The following is a 20,376-nucleotide window of genomic DNA, read 5'->3' as shown; positions in this document are numbered from 1 at the left end:
CTCAACTAAGGTGCTGTGGCACTCCGGTGGGCCTTCTGGCTTCCTCAGGGGTGCCTCAAACTTTCGTGGGATTGTGGTGGAAAGGGGAAATGAAGACTGAGTTGATTGAGGCTCCTGATGTAAAGGGGGGAATCCTGATTTTGAAAGGTGGGAATGTTGATGTGAAGGGGGAAACCCACTTTGTATATTTTTGCGTGGGGTCCCCCTTAAAATTTGACATTTTGGACTGGTACCTTGATATCTTGCATACTTTTAAAGGGTGCTGTGACTACAAAAAAGTTGAAACGTTGCTCCAGCCAATGATGTGATGAGCACTTTTCATTCTCCCCTGTTGTCGCGTACATTTGTGTTCTTTTACATTTGTATTGTACATTTGTGTTCTTTGGTTTAGATGTACTTTAATAGATTCAAAATGTTTGTGTACTGACCCAGTGTTTGCTTAACCAGAGCCACCATTATATCCCTTGAGGACTTTGAGCAACGTTTGAATCAAGCAATTGAGAGAAATGCATTCCTTGAAAGTGAGCTAGATGAGAAAGAAAATAACCTTGAATGCATTCAGAGGTTAAAAGATGAAACAAGAGGTAAGGCAAATAGTGCTTAATTTAACCCCCAGATGTCTGTAATATGCTTATTAAAGTGGACCTGAATTCAAAAAGTAAATGTTTGCTATGTAAAAGGAAACGTCTAAATGTTAAGAGAACTATGGGGTTAAGGTTTTTCCCCATAGTTCTCCTTAGGGTAACAGGAGGACACAAACTAGCGTCCTCCCGTCACCCTAAGCTCAGTATACCGCGAGCTACAGCTTGCGGTATACTGAGGCGCTACAGTTTACCGCGAGCTCTATCTGCTCACCTCCGATCTACTGAGCCAACCTGTGACAGTCTCATTGTCACAGTTCGGCTAGAACTGTGAGGTGAGTGAAAAGCACTCGCCTCATAGTTCTCCTTTTAAGGGTGCCTAAGCAGCGCCCTAAAAATTGAAAAATTGTGTACTGCTGTCTTGAATTTCTCCTGAAAAATGGCAGTGCACTTTCCCCGCTTTCAGCCTCATGGCTGTATGGCTGCAGTGTGAGAGAGGCAAAGGGCCATGGTGTGACTGCTAGTCTAATGAGGTTTAGTGATATCAATACTGTGCTGCTTACTGTTCTCCTTGCTAGTGGTAAATCTTTAGTTGATGGTATGCAGTTATAAGGATCTCCATGCATCATTCTGTTGATCTTCAATTTTTTTAAAATCTCCTGCTGCTTGCTTATTGCTTCATTATTCATCAGATTACCAATTGGTAGGGGAGAGCTGACATGAAGAAGCCAAGCCCTGCCTTTGTCCCCATGGATGCCTCCACTCAGAGTGCAGAACAAGGCACAATGAATGAAAGGGGGGGTGGAGTTCAACTGAGATTTTATTACAAGCAGTACTGGTGACAAATCCTTTTGCCTCTGCTTGCCTTTTTTTGGTGCACAGCTTACACATTTCAGTTTCCTATTTTGGTGGAGATGAGCTGCTAAGCTAAAGCCCATTTCCAACTTTTGCGGAGGTATTTTTCTTAACAAATGCCTGCAATGTATACCGAGTGTACCTGAAGTAGGCAAACACAGTTGCTGTATATGAACACACAAACCTGCGTTACTTACCTAGTCATAGCCTCATGGAAATGGCCACCTCTCTCCTCTGCAAGCAATCTGTGTTGGTTACAGCTGAGCTCTCTAAGCTCTCCCCCCTATTCATTAGTATTCATAGTGGCTACCCTTTCCCTGGACAGCCCCCTATGTGATGGCACATTGGAGACAACGAGTTCTCTTTAGGGTGACGGGGGTCTTTTAGATCCCCTAGTGTCACCTTTTCCACATCACTGGATTCAGCTGCTGAGGCAGTTGAATGTCAAAACAGCAGGCAGTGGCTTGAAGCAATAGCCAGCTCTTTTTAAATTGCAATAGCCAGTAGCAGGCTGGCTATTGCACCAACCCACTGCCTGCGGTCAATCAGCAGAGGCGAGAACTGAAGGAGAAAGTTTTCCATCAGGTCCTCTTCTGTTGTTTGACAGCAGGTGCAATAGCCAGCCTGCTATTGGCGATTGCATTTTAAAATATCCAATAGGCTGGCTATTGCTCCCAGCCCCTAGATACAGAGTATGCATGAGGGCAGAGGAGGAACGGGTCGGCGAGGACTGGGACAGTGATAGCGGAGGTACGAGGGGGGGCAGCGGGGGAATGCAGTGGCGGTCTCTTCTCCCTGCTAGCTGCTGTGCTCTGTTTCCCCTCTGCCGATACAGATATAACTTTTCAGCTCCTCTCTCCAACATTCTCTTAAGCCGGACGTTTATCACCAGATCAGCTACATCCAGAGAAAAAAAATTCTCCACTATTGAGCAACCTCACCTGATGACATTCTGCACAGAGACCGCTATATTCTCCAGGGGTTTTCCACCTGGTTGCTTAAAAGAGAATTATGGGGCAACTTCCCCCCCCCCCCCTCTTAAAAAAATTTTGGGGCCCCCCCCCCCCCCCCCCCCCTAGTTCTCTTAAGGGTCAAGGGAGGACATATACTAACGTCCTCCCGTGACCCAAAATTCACTATATAGCGTGCTATTGCCTGCTATATGCTGAGAGCGCCGCAGCCGGGACGGATCCCAACAATACAGTCAAAATCCACCCCGCTGGCTGATTGCCTATCTAGAGGCTATGCCCGCCCCCTCCCCTGTCCGTCTCTCCAGTAAGTGCTGGAGGATCGGAGAGGGGAGGGGGGAATCCCTGTGGGGAGCGGTAACTGACGGTCACCACTTTTCTGCAGGGAGAGGATCAGGAAGTGAGCAAGTGGCGGTAGTTTTTGCTTACTTCCCGATCAGTAGAGCCGACGTGTGACTGTTTCCATTTCGCACGTCAGCTCTAACTATGAGGATGAATGTAATTCACTCGCCCCATAGTTCTCCTTTTAACCCAAGCGGGTATCTTGGAACCACACATGTGAGTAAACGCATACAAAACGCCTTGCTTATTACATACCTGTATTAACCCAGCAAGTTTACCAAATACTACACCTAGATAAACCTCTCGTGTGTGTACTCCATGTTTTTTTTTTTTAAACACTATATTCCCTCTAGGTGGCCTCTACTCCTTGTTAGAGATTAAATCATGTTTCCTCTTAATTTTCCTCACTTCCAGCGTGAACAAGTCTAAATCTAGCAACCTTGTCTCATAGCTTTGATCCTCCAGCCCCTTAATTAGTTTAGTTGCCCTTCTCTGGACTCTCTCCAGCAACAAGAGATCCTTTCTGTAAGTGAGCAAAACTCAACCGCATACTCAAGATGAGGCCGAACCAGTGATCTATAAAGTGGCAAAATTATTGCTTTGTCTCCTACAGAACATTTCCTTTTTAATACAAGACAGTACTCTGCTAGCTTTGTTTGCTGCAGCCTTTCATTGCAAGCTATTATTCAATCTGTGGTCTACTGTGACCCCCAAATCTTTTTCCATTTCTGACTTCCCTAGTGGAGTCCCCATTAATGTGTATTCCGCTTGCCTATTTTTAACCCCAAAGTGCATTACTTTGCATTTTTCAACATTCAAACCTCATCTGCCACATATTTGCCCACTCCCCTATTTTATTCAGGTCCTCCTGTAATAGTGTCTAATCCCCGTGTCTATTACCCTCCCAATTTTAGTATTGTCTGCAAACACAAATACATTGCTATTAACACATTCCTCAATATCATTAATAAATAGGTTAAACCGTATTGGTCCTAAAACAGAACCCTGAGGCATGCCGCTCATTACTGTAGCCCATTGTGAAAAAGCCATTTTATCAATACTCTCTCGACACTTTCCTGTAGCCAGTTCTCTAACCATGTACACACCATTTCATCTATGCCCATAGATTTCAGCTTGTGTTTTGTGGTACCATGCCAAATGCTTTTGCAAAATCCAGGTACGCCATATCCACTGGTTTTCCTCTATCCAGATCTCTACTCACCTCTTTGTAGAATGTTAGGTTGTTCTGAAGAGGACTGTCCTTCATAAATCCATGCTGATCAACACTTATACCTTTTTTGTCACCAAACAAAATCCACTAAATAGTAGGGCTGTTACTGATTTAAAAACAATTTCGATTAATCGAACATGAAAATTTTTATCTTTTTTTTTTTTTTTTTTTTTTTTAAATTTCGATTTAGTTATAACACACATACAGATCCAACTACATTGGCCTATACACATACAGCAATGAAGTAATAAAATGAACTAGGATCACACTAATCCAGCACGTTATTAATCTGAGTTGCCCCACTCGAGCGGCGGCCATATTGAGTGGGGCACCTGAGATAAATAACGTGCTGGATTACTGTGATTCTAGTTCATTTTATTACTTTATTGCTCTGGTGTATGTATATAAGGCAATGGCGCTCGTGCAGAAGAACTTTCTTGGTCAAACCTCGTAGTTCTAGAGAAACCAGAAGTCAGGCGGTCCCAGAACTCGATAAGTTGGAACTATCGATAGAACACCGGCCCAAGTGGCTCCGTCGGCTAACGTAGGGAAGGGGGGAGGAGTCTGGTGACGTCACGGACATCGATGTCACCAGACTCTTCCCTTCGTTAGCTGACGGAGCCACTTGGGGAAGGGGAGAGGAGTCCGGTGACATCGATTGTCCATGACGTCACCGGATCTCTGACGGGACTCCCGGAAGCTGGCGGAGAGGAGTGTTTTCATTATTGATCAAAATAATTTTACTCTATCAAAAATATTAACGATTAATCGGGTAACTATTTGATGTTAGACTGACATGTGTAGTTCCCTGGTTGGCATCTTGAGCCTTTTATGAATATGGATACTACCGTTGCTTTACGCCAGTCACTTGGTACCCTTCCAGTCATTATTGGCTCATTGAAAATGAGGAATAACGGTCTCACTATAACATGGCCGAGCTTTTTAAGTACCCTGGGGTGCTGGTTATCTGGTCCTATTGATTAAGTTTTACAAGTCTTTGTTGAACCCTGGCTACCGTCAACCACTGCAGCATTTTACGCATTGAGCTACTCTCATTCTTCTCTCCATTAAACCCGTCTTTTTCTAGAGTGCATACTGAGGAGAAAAATGAATTTACCTCCATCCTTCTCCCTGTCATTTGTGATTTTTTAATCTCCTGTTCTCATCTTTTATTGGGCCTACCTGCTCTTTTCTTACTTTTTTTTCTTTTGTTTTGTTTTTTTACGGTTTATAAATTGAAAATTTTTGGGGGTTCTTTTTACTGACTGGCTGAGTTTTTCGTAATCTATTTTAGCAGCTCGGATTTTATGTTTACATCTCTTATTGCATTCCTTGTAGCTCTGGAATGCCAATGCAGTCCCCACCATCTTTAATTTTTTAAATGCCAGCTTTTTGTCTTTTGTGTTTTCTTAGTTTTTTTTTTTTTTTATTTAGCCATGCCGGCTTAGCTCTCTATCTTTTATTATTGTTACCCAATGGTATGCACTTGGTAATAGCATTCTGTAATGTGAATAATGTAAAACCTCGCACCACTACTCCAAGTCAAGCAGCAGCTGAAATCTGTGTGATCAGATATAATATAAAATTTTAGATTAATTCACTTAGCACTGCTTTTATGATCAAAGTTTCTCCAATCATGTTCCAGGACAGCAACCTGAGAGATGATTGGATCTTCAGTCTACAGGAAACACAATCAGACAAGGTTAAAAACCCCTCACCCCCCTCGACCCTCTGTTTTTGATTGTGTTTCTTACCGTCTGGGTCAGCGCAATGTTTGTTTCTTTGTCGCGACTGGATGGCCTTGAGGTCAGCAGTCACCCTCTGTGGGGCTCTGCTAGGGTACTGGATTCCTGAGCCTTGCCTTCTTGTGGTATAGAGGTTGTTTCCATAGAAGTGGTAGCTGGGTCTCTCCCAAACCTAAGGGTAGACACTCAGCCTATCTTTCCCCCGTGCTATTTGCCCTGTCTGGTGCTCTATGGAGCTTGCCTCGTGGTGGAGGGCAAGGAGGCGGGACTTCCGCGTTCCAAGCCTCGTTCGGAGTTACGAAGTGTCACTTCCGGTCGCGGCACTTCCGCCCTTCGCCACGAAGACGCCGGCTGGACAGAGGGGAGTTGCTGCACGCCACCGAGGCTGATATGGAGGAAGAAGCCAAGCCGGCGATGTCTGCACCCAAGTCCAAGGTAGCAGTGAGTGATGCTTCTGGAGGGACTGGGTGTAGTCTAGGTGGGGGGTGCCCTTATTGCTCCCAGTGTTTTGTGCCTCTCTTCAGGATGCACTTCTGGGGGACAAGTCTGCAGCCCAATTAGCAGTTCCACTTTCTGCCTCATCTTCTAAAGCATTGAAGAAGCGGTGTGGCAGTTACAATGTTAATTTGCCTCTGAATTACTCCAAGGCCATTTGTGAACAGTGTATACAGAAGGTTATGTTGAGTGAATCTTCCTCACTTATGCAGGGCTTTATGGCCAGTATGCGTAATGAAATGGTGACTGCTGTGCAATCTTTCAAGAATGTTTTTTCTGAACTGTTGCCAATCACTACCTCCTCGATTGCCTCTGCAGGGCCATCTGGAAGTTCTGCTCTGCCTTGTTCACTTTCTAATTCTGCTTTTACTCGGGTAGAAGAGAAAGAGGAGCATTCTGGTTTAGATACTGACAGTACCCTGGAAGAGGGAGAGACTGTAGAAGGGAATGTGGAGATTCAACCGCCACGTCACCTTTTTGCTCTAGATGACATAGAAGATCTGTTACAGGCTATTTATACTACTGAGCAGATTCCTGAACCTCCTAAAGCTTGTTCTGTACAAGATAGGCTTTACAGGGGGTTGCAGGATTCAGAAGGTAGAGTTTTTCCTTTCCATCAAACACTAAAAGATTTAGTTTTAGGTGAATGGAAGGATGGTCTTGGAAGGGGCGTTTTCCTTTCGGTAAAGAGGAAGAGAAATATTTTAAATGCCCTAAATTAGACGCAGCATTATCGCAGGTGTCTAAAAAACAGGACCTCTCATTTGTGGATTCAGGAAATCTGAAAGATCAAATGGATCGCAAAACAGAGGCCTTGTTGCGAAAAGCATGGGATGCAAATTCCTCTGCTATGACCCTGGCTTTGGCCTCCACCTGTTTGGCTAGGAACTTAGACTTGTGATTGGAAAGGGTTTCACAGCATGTTTCCCTAGGGGCCCCTGCGGAACAAGTGATAGATTCTCTATCAGTCATGAGTAAAGCAGTTGCATATCTGGCTGATGCTGTGGCTGAATCTGTTCGAGCATCGGCTAGATCAGCAGCTCTTCTCAATTCGGCCAGGAGAGCTATCTGGTTCAAATCTTGGGAGGGGGATGTTTCCTCTAAATCCAAGTTGTGTGGGTTGCCCTTTGAGGGGAAGTTGCTCTTCGGTCCAGGCCTTGAAGTGTTGACTAGATCCTCGGAAAAGGGGAAGACATTCCCTGAGAAGAAAAAGCCTTTTCACAATCGTAGGTTTTTTTCGAGGCCCCCAGGACCAGAAAAAACAGGGGGGGGGGGAGACCTCAGGAGCAAAGGAAGAGATGGCCCTTTAGCAAAAATAAGCAAAAAGGAGGTTTGCTCTTTACTCCTCCTGACTCCAACAAGGAGTCAAAATGATGCCACAATGAAAGTGGGAGGGAGACTTTCTTTTTTTCTTCCCCACTGGGTAGAAATCACACAAAATCGGTACATACTAGATTTTATAAGAGGTGTTCGGTTGGAGTTTCAGGCTCTCCCTCCACAAACTTTTTTTTCTTACGTCTCGGCCAAGAGATCGCTTAGAGGCAGTTGCATTATGGGCATGTGTCAAATCTTGTTTCCCAGGACGTAGTTGTCCCAGTTCCAGAGGATCAAATATTTCAGGGGTTCTATTCCCATATTTTTCTTGTACCCAAGCCAGGGGCAAATTCAGATTAATATTGAACTTGAAGAAATTGAACAAGTATCTCCTGTTCCGGATGGAGAACATATACTCGGTCCGGAAGATTTTGCAAAAAGATCTGTTCATGGTGACTTTGGAGTTAAAGGATGCGTATCTCCATGTTCCAATTTGGTCAGGACATCAAAAATTCCTGAGATTTGCCATACAGACAGGGGATTTCTCCATTTTCAGTTCAGGGCCCTGCCCTTCAGGCTCTCGACGTCTCCAAGAGTCTTTACGAAGATTCTGTCAGAGGTAGTCTCCTACATCCACGTGCAAAAGATTTCCCTGATTCCGTATTTAGACGACATCCTCCTGTTCGCCCCTTCAGAGGGGGAACTTTTGCCGGACTTGGTGATAGTCAGGGAGACGCTCGAGAGTCTGGGTTTGCTGATCAATCTGGAGAAATCTTCACTGATTTTCCGTCACGTTACAGGAAATTCCTGGGGTTTCAGATCGATTCAGTAGCCCAAAGGTTTTTTCTCCCAGAAGAAAAGGTGGCCGGTATCATAGACCTAGTTCAGGAATCCATAAGTGCGGATCTCCTGTCCTTAGGACAGGTTATGAGAATCCTGGTCATGAAGTCATGACTTCAACAATTCCAGCGGTGACATGGGCTCAGTTACACTCCAGGCACCTTCAGTTTTTTCTTCTTTCCCACTGGGATCATCCAGAAGGATTCCCTGGAGAATCAGGTCTCCCTACCCATAGAGTTGCGTCATTCACTGACTTGGTGGTTGAATCCACTGACCTTGTCGAAGGCATGGCTTGGAGTCAACTCTGTCCCGTGAAAGTTACTACGGATGCGAGCTCGCAGGGGTGGGGAGCTCATTCTCTGGGGTTACAGGCTCAGGGGTTTTGGGGCCCAGATCTTGTGGATGCATCCTCCAACCTGAGGGAACTGTTAGCAGTAAAACAAGCCTTGCTAGCTTTCCAGCCCAGGCGGGAGATTCTATTTTTCTCGGACAATGCTACGACTGTAGCATATCTAAACCGTCAGGTCCCCCAGTCTCCTGCAAGAGACGGTTCAGTTCCTTCTATGGGTGGAGGAGCATTTTGTCTCCATTTACGCAGTCCACATAAAAGGGCCATCCAACGTGGTAGCAGATTATTTGAGTCGAGCACCCATTCTTTAGGGAGAATGGGAGCTTCATCCCGAGGTTTTCTCCCAAATAGCCGAAAGGTGGGGAATGCCCTCGGTCGACCTGTTTGCAACGAGGAAAAACAGAAAAGTGCCTCTCCTTTTCTCTTTCAAGGGAGAGGGATTCAAGCGGGGTAGATGCTCTGTCACAGCACTGGGAGTTCTCCCTAGGCTATGCGTTTCTTCCTCCTTTTTCTTCTCCCTCGAGTGATTCAGAAATTAAGTTGCTCGGATTGCGTGATCATTCTGATCGCTCCATGGTGGCCCAAAAGGATGTTTCCGGAACTTCAGAGAAGAACAGTTCAGCCTCCATGGATCTTGGCCCTCAGGCCGGACCTTCTGCTCCATGCCGCTTGACGGCATGGATGTTGAAAGGAGGATCCTAGAACATAAGGGCTGTTCTCAAAAAGTGGTGGATACACTGCTATCCAGTCGGAAGCTAGTGACAAGGAGGATTTACAGCAAGGTGTGGAGAAGTGTTTTCCTCATGGTGCGCACAAAAGCAGATCTCTAGCCGTCAGTCCCAGTCATTCTGGACTTCCTTCAGGAGGATGTGGATAAGAAGTTGGCACTGAGTACTTTGAGGGTGCAAATTTCCGCTCTTTCTGTCTTTTTGGACAATAGATTAGCAGAGGGATACGTTGATTACACGTTTTTCTCTAGCAACGGAATGCATTATGCCTTTGTCAAAGCAATTTTTTCCTCCATGGGACTTGGCCTTGGTGCTGGCTGGTCTTACTAAGGATCCCTTTGAACCCATTGAAAGCTTGCCTATTAAATGGTTATCTTTGAAGATGGCTTTTTTGTTAGCTGTGACTTCAGCCTGAAGAGTGGGCGATCTCTCTTTTCTGTTTTTCAGGATCGGGTTGTCAGACCGGACCCATTATATGTGCCTAAAGTGGCCACTCCGTTTCATAGGTCCCAGGACATTATTTTGGCTTTTGTGACAATCCAAAAACCCCTTGCGAGGAAAGATTCCATTGTCTGGATGTCAGGCGATGCCTGCTGCGATACATGGAGGTCACTAAGGATTTTAGAAAGTCCAGCCAGTTGTTCGTTCTTTTTGGGGGTTGCAAGAAGGGTAGCATGGCTTCAAAACTCAGTTGAAAGCCCATTCGACCAGTTCTCTTGCAACTTCCTGGGCGGAAAAGGCCGGAGCATCTGTGGATCAAATCTGCAAGGCTGCAGTTTGGTCCAACCAGGACACCTTTGTTAAACACTACAGGGTAGAAGTCCTGTCCCAACAAGATTTGGCCTTTGGCAGTGGTCCCACCCTAAGGTAGGCTTGTGTATATCTTGCTTGTCTCTCAGGTTGCTTTCCTGGAAGATGATTGGAGAAATCTACGGTTAGTCTTACCGGTAACGGTAGTTCTAAGAATCTTCCAGGACAGCAAGCCTACTTCCCACCCTTACTGGATTTTAAATTGTCTAGTGGTTCCCCTCGTGCACTGGTGGAGGTATTCTACTTTAATCTCAACTGAGGGACGAGGGGGGTGGGAGGGGTTTTTAACCTTGTCTGATTGTGTTTCCTGTAGACTGAAGATCCAATCATCTCTCAGGTTGCTGTCCTCTTGCACTCTTCCCTCTACCCCGCCTTCTAACGGTAACCTAGCTACACACCTCAGGGTCCTACTCCTCCACTCCCCCCTCTTCCTCTATACCGCCCTCCACCAGAACCTGATGGGTCAGATCCAGACTTCTTTCCATGTTTATGCTCCGCAGTGTTTCCAGTTTATTTTTTTTTCGGTCCAGAATCTGTATAATCGAAAAATGTTTAGTGCTCTCAATGAGTACAAATGGATGTTGTGGGAGTTTATGGGAAAGTGAACTTTGAAGAGTGTGGTTCTGAGGGAACAGGCGGAGAGTCCCTGTATAAAAAAATGCAGCAATAATAAGAGGCCATCACTTCTTTAAAGGAGAACTATGAGGTGAGTGCTTTTCACTCACCTCATAGTTCTAGCCGACCTGTGACAATGAGACTGTCACAGGTCGGCTTAGTAGATCGGGAGGTGAGCAAACACATACCGGCGTTCGCTCACCTCTCGATCCTGTCACGGCTCTCTGCCGTGACAGGGGAGGGACTGGATTCTCCCTGCTCCGATCCACCAGCGCTGACTGGCGGAACGGACGGGGGAGGGGGCGGGTACAGCTGGCTCTGCCTCTAGATCCAGCTGTCAGTCACGCAGCTGGGCGGATCCCGGCACAATTGTCTGGATCCGCTTCAGCTGCGGCGTCTCAGTATACCACGAGCTGTAGCTCTCGGTATACTGAGCCTAGGGTGACGGGAGGACGATAGTTTTTGTCCTCCCGTTACCCTAACGAGAACTATGGGGAAAAGCTCATCATAAAATTAGTTTGTGTCACTAATCCAAGAAATCAAATATTGCATTCCTGTTAATCATACCCCTTGTCTGCTGTATTAGCAATCTCTACAGCTGCAAAATTACTTCTACAGCCGATCTGCAGAGGATGTATTTTATTTTATTTTTTTGTGTGTCCAGGGTGGCCAAGAGACTTAAGGATAGGGAGCTGGTTGGAATAGATTGGTAAAGTCTGTTCCTGCCCTACTCCTGTGGAGACTAAACCTGAAGTGCTCAGAAATGCATGTTCTGGCATTCCTGCAGCAGGAATCCCAGGTGTCTCTGATTCAGCTGTGGCTTCTGTACCCATTGAAGTTAATAGAGTGGCAGTGGCTGCATCTGTCAATGACAGTCCACATGCAATTGTGTGTGAATGGGGCTTTTTGCTTGCATTTTCCCCCCGTCTTATGGAAGAATATATTCACTAGTTTCTTAAAGAGGAACTTGACCCATATTTTCAAAATAACATACACCTTTACAAATGTTTAGTAATGACAATCTACAAAGAGATGCTTCTAGATAATTGCAGGTTTCTTATTTTTTTGCATAGTTTTCTTTTCTTCCCCAGTCTTCTCACATAGGCTATTTTAACTGAGGGCAGAGTACTAGATCTCTCTTTCCTTCTTGGAACTCAGGCACATTTGACCATGGACATCATTCCAGGGGAGGAAAATGCCTTTCCTTGAGATTACAGATGAGATTTCACAGCAATGCTCTGCTGATGTAACCTTCCCAGGATCTAATGCTTGGGCACAATACTTCATTTGAGCCAAACAGGACCAGGAAGTAGAAAAAAAATTGTCAGCTAGATAAAGCTGTTTAGCTAATAAAATGTAAGATTTCATATCGGCATGTAGAGTTGCATGATGATGTAATTTTTAGTCAAAGGGGCTAAAGGCCCACTTTAAGAGCTCTGCTAAAAAAAAGTCAAACAATTACTGACTACGATGTTTAAGATTTACGATTTTAGTTTTGCAACATCTGACTAAATCTGGCCAAATTTTGGAAATTATCTTACTGTATCTTGTAACTAACGTTTCAAATTAACTAATGTTTGTTTGTACTTTTCTGTTTCATTGTGCTACGTTTTTAATATCCTATTGAACATTTAGACCTGAGGCAAGAGCTAGCAGTGCAAGAGAAGCAAGAAAAGCTGAAATCTCTGCTAAATGTGAGCTCAGGAGCTGAACGTGCTGACACTGCTGTCCGGGCATCCACATCTCTGCCATCAACACCTTTGGGTCAGAAAGGAATATCCCCTGAACAAAACTCGCCAGTGCAATTCAGGGCAAGTAAGTAGAGAAATTTGCTTGATGAAGTGACTACTCTTTTCTCCCAGTGTATTGGTCATACTTGGTCTGTTTATCTCACTGCATTCAATAAAGCTCTACAGAGCAGTACTTTGTTCCTTTTTGCAACTTTAAGGAAGTCCTTCTTTTTTTTTTTTTTTTTTTTTTTTTTATAAAGGTTAAGATGTCAGATTCACTTGTAAATGTAAAGATTTACATTCACTCTCTAAATGCCTTACATTCTCTAAATCACCTATTCATCCGATTTTTTTATGAAGCCAGTTTCTTATTTATTTGCTTTTATAGTGGGTATGTTATAGGATATGCATATGAACATTCCTCACTCTGACCTGCGATGTCAAACTGTTTCCCATAATTTCCTAAACGATGTATAAGGTAACAGTGTTGAAATGCAGGCATCATATGGTTTCTAAAAGTATCAGTTTTCATTTTGATCTCTGGAGCTCCTTGAGTCCAAGTCCAGGCAATACAGAGAACGTATTTATTTCTAAATATTTAGCTTCACCCCTCCTTGGTGTTAAGCCTGACCTTTTCCATTCGAATCTCAAATACCAGAACTTCTGTGGACTCTGGCATTTGACAGTTTGGAAAAAGTGTTTAGTACTGGGATGTGGCTTAAAGTGGGTTTCCACTTTTGCAACAAAATTGGGATAACACACATGTTTGTTACATGTTCTCATTCACATAGCATAACTTAAAATCTGCTGCTTACCTATTACTTGTTTTCTCATGTTAGTTTTTTCTAAACTGAATTTTACTTGAATGCAAGGGGTTGGGGAGGTTACCATAATTAGCCCTGTATATTCTCTTGTAAACTAGATTTAAACACCTTCTGTCCTAACGGAGGGTTAAAAATCTAAAAGCATTGTATGTTAATGAGTGTGCTTAGAATGTACCTAGTCTTTGTAGGGGTGTCAGTCTAGGAATTGGAGCACTAGGGAACGTAGGCTCTGGGGCTTGGAGTGGGTTGGGACGAGCTTAGCTGAAGTGATGCCTGGGATGCAGGTAACAGGGAACTCAGGAGCTGAAGTGACTGTGTGCGTTACTTGGGATGTGCTAGAGGCGCAGGATCTAAGGAGGGCAGGGTCTTCACCAGAGTCTCAGAAGGTAGGGATGTTGCGCTGCCGGGTACCTCCCAGGTTGCTGCCTTTTAGCACACCCCTGCAGACAGACTGGCTACTGCTGCACTAAGGTTCAGGATTCAAAGTCAGGCAGGGAAGAAAGCCTATTTACAGACTGCAGATCAGGAGTACAGGATACTAAGGAACTCAGAGGTAGAAGTCTATACGATAATGTGATGGGAACACTGGTATACAATAGTCTGCAATAACTGTCCGAAATTCCCTGAAGCAGACTGAATGCACCATGCGGCCACATGGGAGCAGGACTGAGACTCGCAGGGAAAAAACACAGGTGCAAGAGCTCACTGAAGGAGGTGATGACAATCCACTTGCTGGACATACAGGATCTCACCGGGAGCACAGAGGAATCTGAGACACAGGGAACAGCAGCACTTGTAATTAGCAGTTTGCAGGGATCCAAATCAAGAGTTTTAAACGACACCCAATGGTCTGGCTGAAGTGTGAAGATGCGTTGCTCGAATGGCGAGCAACAAGTGCGCTGGTCTTTTAACACAGAGGTTTAGTAAGCCGAGCACCTTGGATAGGAGGCAAAACCCAGCGCCGGACCATTGCACAGGGATGTGTGACATGGGGACAGTCAGTTTGCCTTTTTTAAATTGTAGAGGCGCTTGTAGTCTGTCCAATGCCTGCTCAACAGAGACCTCCTGAAGTATTTTCCTGCTGCACAGGAAGACTATAACCTTTAGGTTATTCTACAGCAGTTGTGGACACTAGCAAACGCAAAAACCGTAAGCCAGCCCATGATAACCCCTCCTTCCAGTATTCCTCAATTTTGTTTTTTTTGCTAGTCCTAGTGGGTTTTTTTCTTTCTTTCAATGAAGACCGTTCGAACTGATCCTTACAAAAGCAGTTACCCATAGTGCCTTTCCTCTGCCTAGCTTTCATGTTCCCTGACCATCCATGCGGGAATGGATGGTGTGGGGTTTTAACCCAGTGACTTTCTGTAAACTTATCCCCTGGTAAGTTAAGTTAGCCCCAGAGCCATTGGCATTACTTCAGTGCTTGCTTTGTCTCTTAAGGCTCACTCAGTGAATAGGCGAGTCGGGCTGAGCATACTTAAAATCTCCACTTCCTTTGGTTTATACTATTGAGGGATTTCGTTCCGACACTATCCACTGGGTGCAGTATCATGCATGCACACTCCAGGTTTTCTGTCATTCACCGTCAAGGAAGCATCTGCCCGCTGCTCCTACTTTGCCAAGAGCCACATGGAACGCTGATTTTTGGTCCTTTCCTGCTGCCCACTTAGTGACTTGGTCACTTTTTGTTCTTTTAACCCTACACTTGCTACCAGTGGTTGGGTTTCATGTTTTGCTTAGTACCCAGAACTACATTGCTTCATTGCCAGTACTTTCACCATGTCGGATTTTCAAGCATGCCTACCACATGCAGCCAATGTCTGCAGCCTGGAATAGTCTGCTTCTAGTTTATGCCATCTTTGCAGTCTTCCCTAGCTGTGTCTGATGTGGGTGTCTCCTCTTCTCTGGCCAATGAGGGATTTTACCTCATTCATACATGACTTTATAGCGGACTCTGAACACAGAAGCCACAAATGCCTTCCCAAGCTTTCTCCCATATGTTCTGCATCAGATATGCCTGCTGCCTCTGAGCCATTAGCTACTGAGACTGTCAAATTGAATCTCTCCACTCCCTACCAGATGAACTAGCACCCGAATGATCTCAATCTTCTGTCGTAGCTCCTGGAATGAAAGGGTGGTTGAACTCTTATTGACGTGGTACACACCACTTTAAAGCTAAAATTTCAGCCTGTTTCTTCCATCAGTGCTTTTCCTTGTCTGGTGTCCTTTTTAGAGGTTGTAAAAACACGAACGAACACCTTTCCAGTGCACCTGCTGTTGCAGGTCTTGCTTTATGTTTATTAGCTTCTTAGTGCTTATTAGCCTTGCACCCATTTGGGGAGGACTTTGTTAAAATAGTGGTCTGCTACATTCTCAGACACTCGTTCTTTAGCATGATCGTTTGCCCCCACTTTACAAAGTGATGGGAGGTCTGTTAGCGTTTGCGAACGCTTGGACAATGTATGGCTCAGACGTGGGTGTGGTAGGTGGTTTCCGGGTGCTACAAGCTTAGTTTTACCCAGAGCTCCCTCGGTTCATCACTTTCAAGTTACCTGTGTCCCTGCACAGATCGCCAGACAGTTGAGTCTTCTGGATCATGTAATTTCCCCAGTCCTTGTGACACTGGTTTAGGAGTTCTATCCCCACCTGTTTGTTGTCCCTAAATCCAAAGAGGACATCTGACTCTAAATGTCTTCTTTCGAATTCAGAAGTTCTATGTGGAAACCACCAGGTCTGTTAACTCGCTCCACCAGGAAAACTTCCTGGCATCTGTGGATGTCAAGGGCACGAACCTAAGTTTTTTGGCACTGGCATTTAGTCTCTTGTCTGCATCTCGGGTGTTCAACAAGGTCCCAGTAATAGTACTGCTGTGGTCTTGAGGCATTTCCAGGCGATGACCTCTTATTGAGGTAACAGTCGGCACATACAGTCCAGACCTTTCAGAGGATCTTTAACCTTCCAGAATCTGCACCGAAACAGACTCCTTGCTTGAAGTATCTGTATCCTGTCCTAGATGTATCTTAAGCCAGAGTTCTTCTACCCCAAGATAAACTTCAGGCTTTTAACTCCCAGAATCTGGCTCTGCAGTCTAGAAGTCGCCTAACTCTTGGCTTTTGCATGAGAGTCTAGGGGCTAATGGTGGTAGCTTTTTTCGAGGCAGTCACATTAGTCCATTATCATTCCAGACCCCTATAACACACAATACTGTCATTGTGGGACAAGTCGGTCCAGTCCCTGGACAGACCAATTCATCTGGCATGTCAGACCAACTTTTCCCTGGCTTTGTGGCTCATGAATTTTGGCTCTGGAGTCGAGTCTTTCCTTACAGTTTTTTGGAAGGTAGAGGAGATCCTGTCCTGTGCAGAACTTGACATTGCAGCCTTGCCTGCCATTTATGTATGTGTACAATTGGCAGGCAGACTTGGCAGGAGTTGTTCCAAGACTTGAATCACAGTTAGACTGTCACATGTGAATCTCCTAGAGTCCAGGTACAACAACCTGCGCAAGTTTCCTGGTACAGTGATCTTCTAACGGACACAGTTGGCTCCATGGGATCAGTACACCCTGATCTATGCCTGCCCTGCCCATGGAACTGCTTCCCCTTCGGTTTGCAGGATCAAGATGCAGTGCATTTCAGTGGTTCTCATTGCTCCAGATTGGCTTAGGCAGACGTAGACTCCATGCTGTTCAGACTCCTGGACAACACTACATGGGTTCTTCCAGATTTTTCTGATCTTCTGTCTCAAGGACCAATTTACCATACTGCCTTGCAGTTGCGGGCTTTAACAGGTTCTGAGGGACATGAGCACCTTAGTCTAATTTCTTCAAGCTAGGAAGTCCTACTTTTTTCGCAACGTCCATCACCGTACATGGAAAGCATACTTCACTTGGTGTGAAGCACAAGGTTTGCACCCTAGGAGATTTATTGGGATAAATACATTCCTTCCTTCAACTGGGTCTAGCCATTATTTAGCCCTTGGCACTATTCAGGATCATCTCTGCTTCTGCAATCTTGTTGACCGAATGTTTACTCTGATTTAAAAAAAAAACAGTATTTTAATTTATGAAAACAGGCAGGGATCTGGAATTAAGGAGGTTCCCTACTAATTTTCACAAATCAACTAATAACTAGTTCTTGCGCTAATTTGAAGACTAAAAACAATGTGCAAAATAATCAAAATAAAACTGGTGACAAAGAATATGGATTCAAATTTTGACCCCCTCACCTTCAATCCCGGGATCCGTCAGGAGGTAAGTTGGGAGGGAGGTCAGCATCTTCCTCCTTGCTGACCTCCCTCCCATGATGTGAATGCAGAAGTAATGTGTATTACATCACTTCCGCATTCACCTGTCAGTCATCTGGCTGCTATAGCCAGAGAGAAGAAGCTGATGAAGCAGATCTCTGCTTCATCAGCTTCTTTTGGGGTCCCCAGGTAACATTAGGGGTCTTAGAGACCCCTGTCTCCATAAAGAGGACCTGTCAGTGTGCCTTTGCTATTATATAGGGGATTGTTATCCCCCTATGTAATAGCAATAACTAAGTGTAAAAAAACAGTAAAAAAATTTCACATAAAAATTTGTGTTTTTTAAAAACTTTATGTCCCCCACACTTACGCACATATAAACGTAAATACGCGTTCACATGGGAAAATGACAATTGCGCTACACATGTTGCATATCGTCGCGAACGTCTGAGTGCGAGCAATCATTTTAGGGCCATCAATCACTGATGAGCGATAAAAGCTTTTAAAACGTCGCCTATGGCCAATTTTGGGTATTGTAGTTTTGAGGTTTCGTGCCCGCGCACAATTTTAAGGCTTGACATGTTTGGTGTCTTTTTACCCGACGTGAGCCCGTCTTTTATATTTTACCAAAAAATTGAGTAATGTTTTATCATTTAATATAGGGGAAACAGTTTTTTTTTTTTTTTTTTTTTAAATTCCGTAATTTTCCCTTAGTAAAAAATAAAACCCCCAGTAGTTAATAAATACCACCAAAAGAAAGCTCTATCTGTCCGTAAAAAAATGGTATACATTTTATTTCAGTGCAGTGTTGCATGACAGAATAAACATCAATCAAAGTACTGCAGCGCTGAACACTGAAAAATGGCCTGGATGGGAAGGGGGTTTAACACCGTGGACTTGAAGTGGTTAAGATCTATCATGATTGCATAGCTTGTGGTCCCCAAAATCTGGTTCCATCCGTGCATGTATAGGAACACACTACTAGATCTGTGAGAGCCTCTCACATTCTATAAGTTCTACCAGGTGGGTGTCCAGGCTTCATCTTGTACCAGCTTCAGGAGGCATTTGGAGCTACAGGCAGTCCCTTTCCCCCCTCCCCCTTTTTTCTTTTTTTTTTCTCTCTTGTGGTTTTCTTGGAGTTTGCTGTTGCCCAACCCTGGACTTCTTTTGCATGTACCAATGGTTAGTCTTTCTGTGTCCATCAATGGACAAAGAATCTTTCCTTAAAATCACCTTCTTGGAGTCCATTGAAGGACAACTATCTTACCCCTCTGTTTTATGATTGTGCTCTGTTCTGCTTTTGCTAAAAAAAACAACCTAAAGCATACTGGTAGTAGGAGACATCACCCTGGGCAATTCTACAGTTTTGTTTTGTTTGCCATTGTTCAATACTCCTGTAAAGTTAATTTTTTATTTTTTTGGAGTACAAAAATCCACTTTTAAATCAAATTTTCTGTTTCTATATTCCAGATTTGGATGATGGATACAGTGGGACGCCTTTGACACCATCTGCAAGAATATCTGCACTAAATATAGTAGGGGATCTTCTTAGAAAAGTTGGGGTAAGGTTTGTTGTACATATGATGGTGCTATATTTTTTTTTTTTTTTTTTGTTTCCTTCTGAAAAACTTCTCTTCTATGTTGCCTGTAGCTATGTCCAGTGATAATTGACTTGGCCAAGCAGTCACTAAAATATGGAAAAAAAACTAATTTCAATTTATAGGTAAACACTTGCACCATCTCAAACTTAACCTTCTGCAGATCCAAGATTACTTGTGAGCCAGACGGTTTCGTGTAAAGCAAGCTGTTCTTTGCCAACATCTACCTTGCAAAAATATTGGTGCTGTAAACAGCTAAATTGTCCTCCTGTAAGGCTAGTAAAGAAGTTATGTATTTTATGTTTTTACAGGCCTTGGAATCTAAACTAGCATCCTGCAGAAATTTTATTTATGAACAGTCTCCCAGCAAGCCGGTGACTCCCCTGATGGCTCGAGTTCACAAGCTTAGGGAAAGCAATGAAAACCGTCCTAGTATGTCTCCAGGCGAAAAGAGGCAAGTTTTGTTTGTGTTTTTTTAATGTCCTAAAAGACATCTTTTTGATTCCACAGTCCACCTTTTTTTTAAAAAAATTATATTCCTTTGAGCTTATCACTTGGGTATTTAATGTACACCAAAATTATACCTCCCTAGGACCCCATATTTCTGAACTTTGCTGTTTGCACAATCAGCTTTTTAAAATATGTAACCTGATTTACATTTTCAGGAAAATTTTATATTGCCATGCCTGTCTCTGGCTTCTTTTATGCACATCTCTGTCCGTCCGTCCCCCACCCAGGATGTGACTGTGCTGGTACATTTAAATAGTGGACCCTGAAGGCTTTTGCTTTCATATACCACCTATTGGCCACCTTGAAACTTCGACCATGGAAAGAAATGCAGGAAAGTGCCTGCACAAGAACAATATAAACTCTTCCAATTACAATACTGGATTGCCACTCTCATTCATGGAAAAGAATCTGATATTTGGTCTCTGATTTATATATGGTCTAATCCGCACCCTACTTTACCAAATTATATGTAAAGATGCCTGATATGGCTTACTTTTCAATGAGATTGAATCCCTGAAAAATACCCAACATTGTTTAGCACCATTTTTTTTCTTTATATGGCTGTCAAACCAGTTCTTATGAAAGCCTTAAATGTAT

General features: G+C 44.1%; 1 protein-coding gene across 2 annotated transcripts in view; it reads left to right on the top strand.

Annotated features, from left to right (window-relative positions):
- Positions 1-20,376, top strand: part of NDE1 (nudE neurodevelopment protein 1) — a 45,471-nt gene that overhangs the window by 24,270 nt on the left and 825 nt on the right. Inside the window, exons 4-7 of one of the 2 annotated variants that reach the window (XM_018564210.1) lie at positions 448-584; positions 12,509-12,688; positions 19,142-19,233; positions 19,581-19,723. In XM_018564210.1, the coding sequence (XP_018419712.1) occupies positions 448-584; positions 12,509-12,688; positions 19,142-19,233; positions 19,581-19,723 (552 nt within the window). Of the gene's footprint in view, positions 1-447; positions 585-12,508; positions 12,689-19,141; positions 19,234-19,580; positions 19,733-20,376 lie in introns of both variants that reach the window. The other variant, XM_018564212.1, reaches the window with a different exon arrangement.

The sequence above is a fragment of the Nanorana parkeri genome, unplaced genomic scaffold (assembly GCF_000935625.1).
Source record: "Nanorana parkeri isolate BGI_ZX_2015 unplaced genomic scaffold, ASM93562v1 scaffold736, whole genome shotgun sequence".
Classification (NCBI taxonomy): domain Eukaryota; kingdom Metazoa; phylum Chordata; class Amphibia; order Anura; family Dicroglossidae; genus Nanorana; species Nanorana parkeri.
The sequence above is the reverse complement of the archived record's forward strand: the minus strand, read 5'-3'. Positions and strand labels throughout refer to the sequence as shown.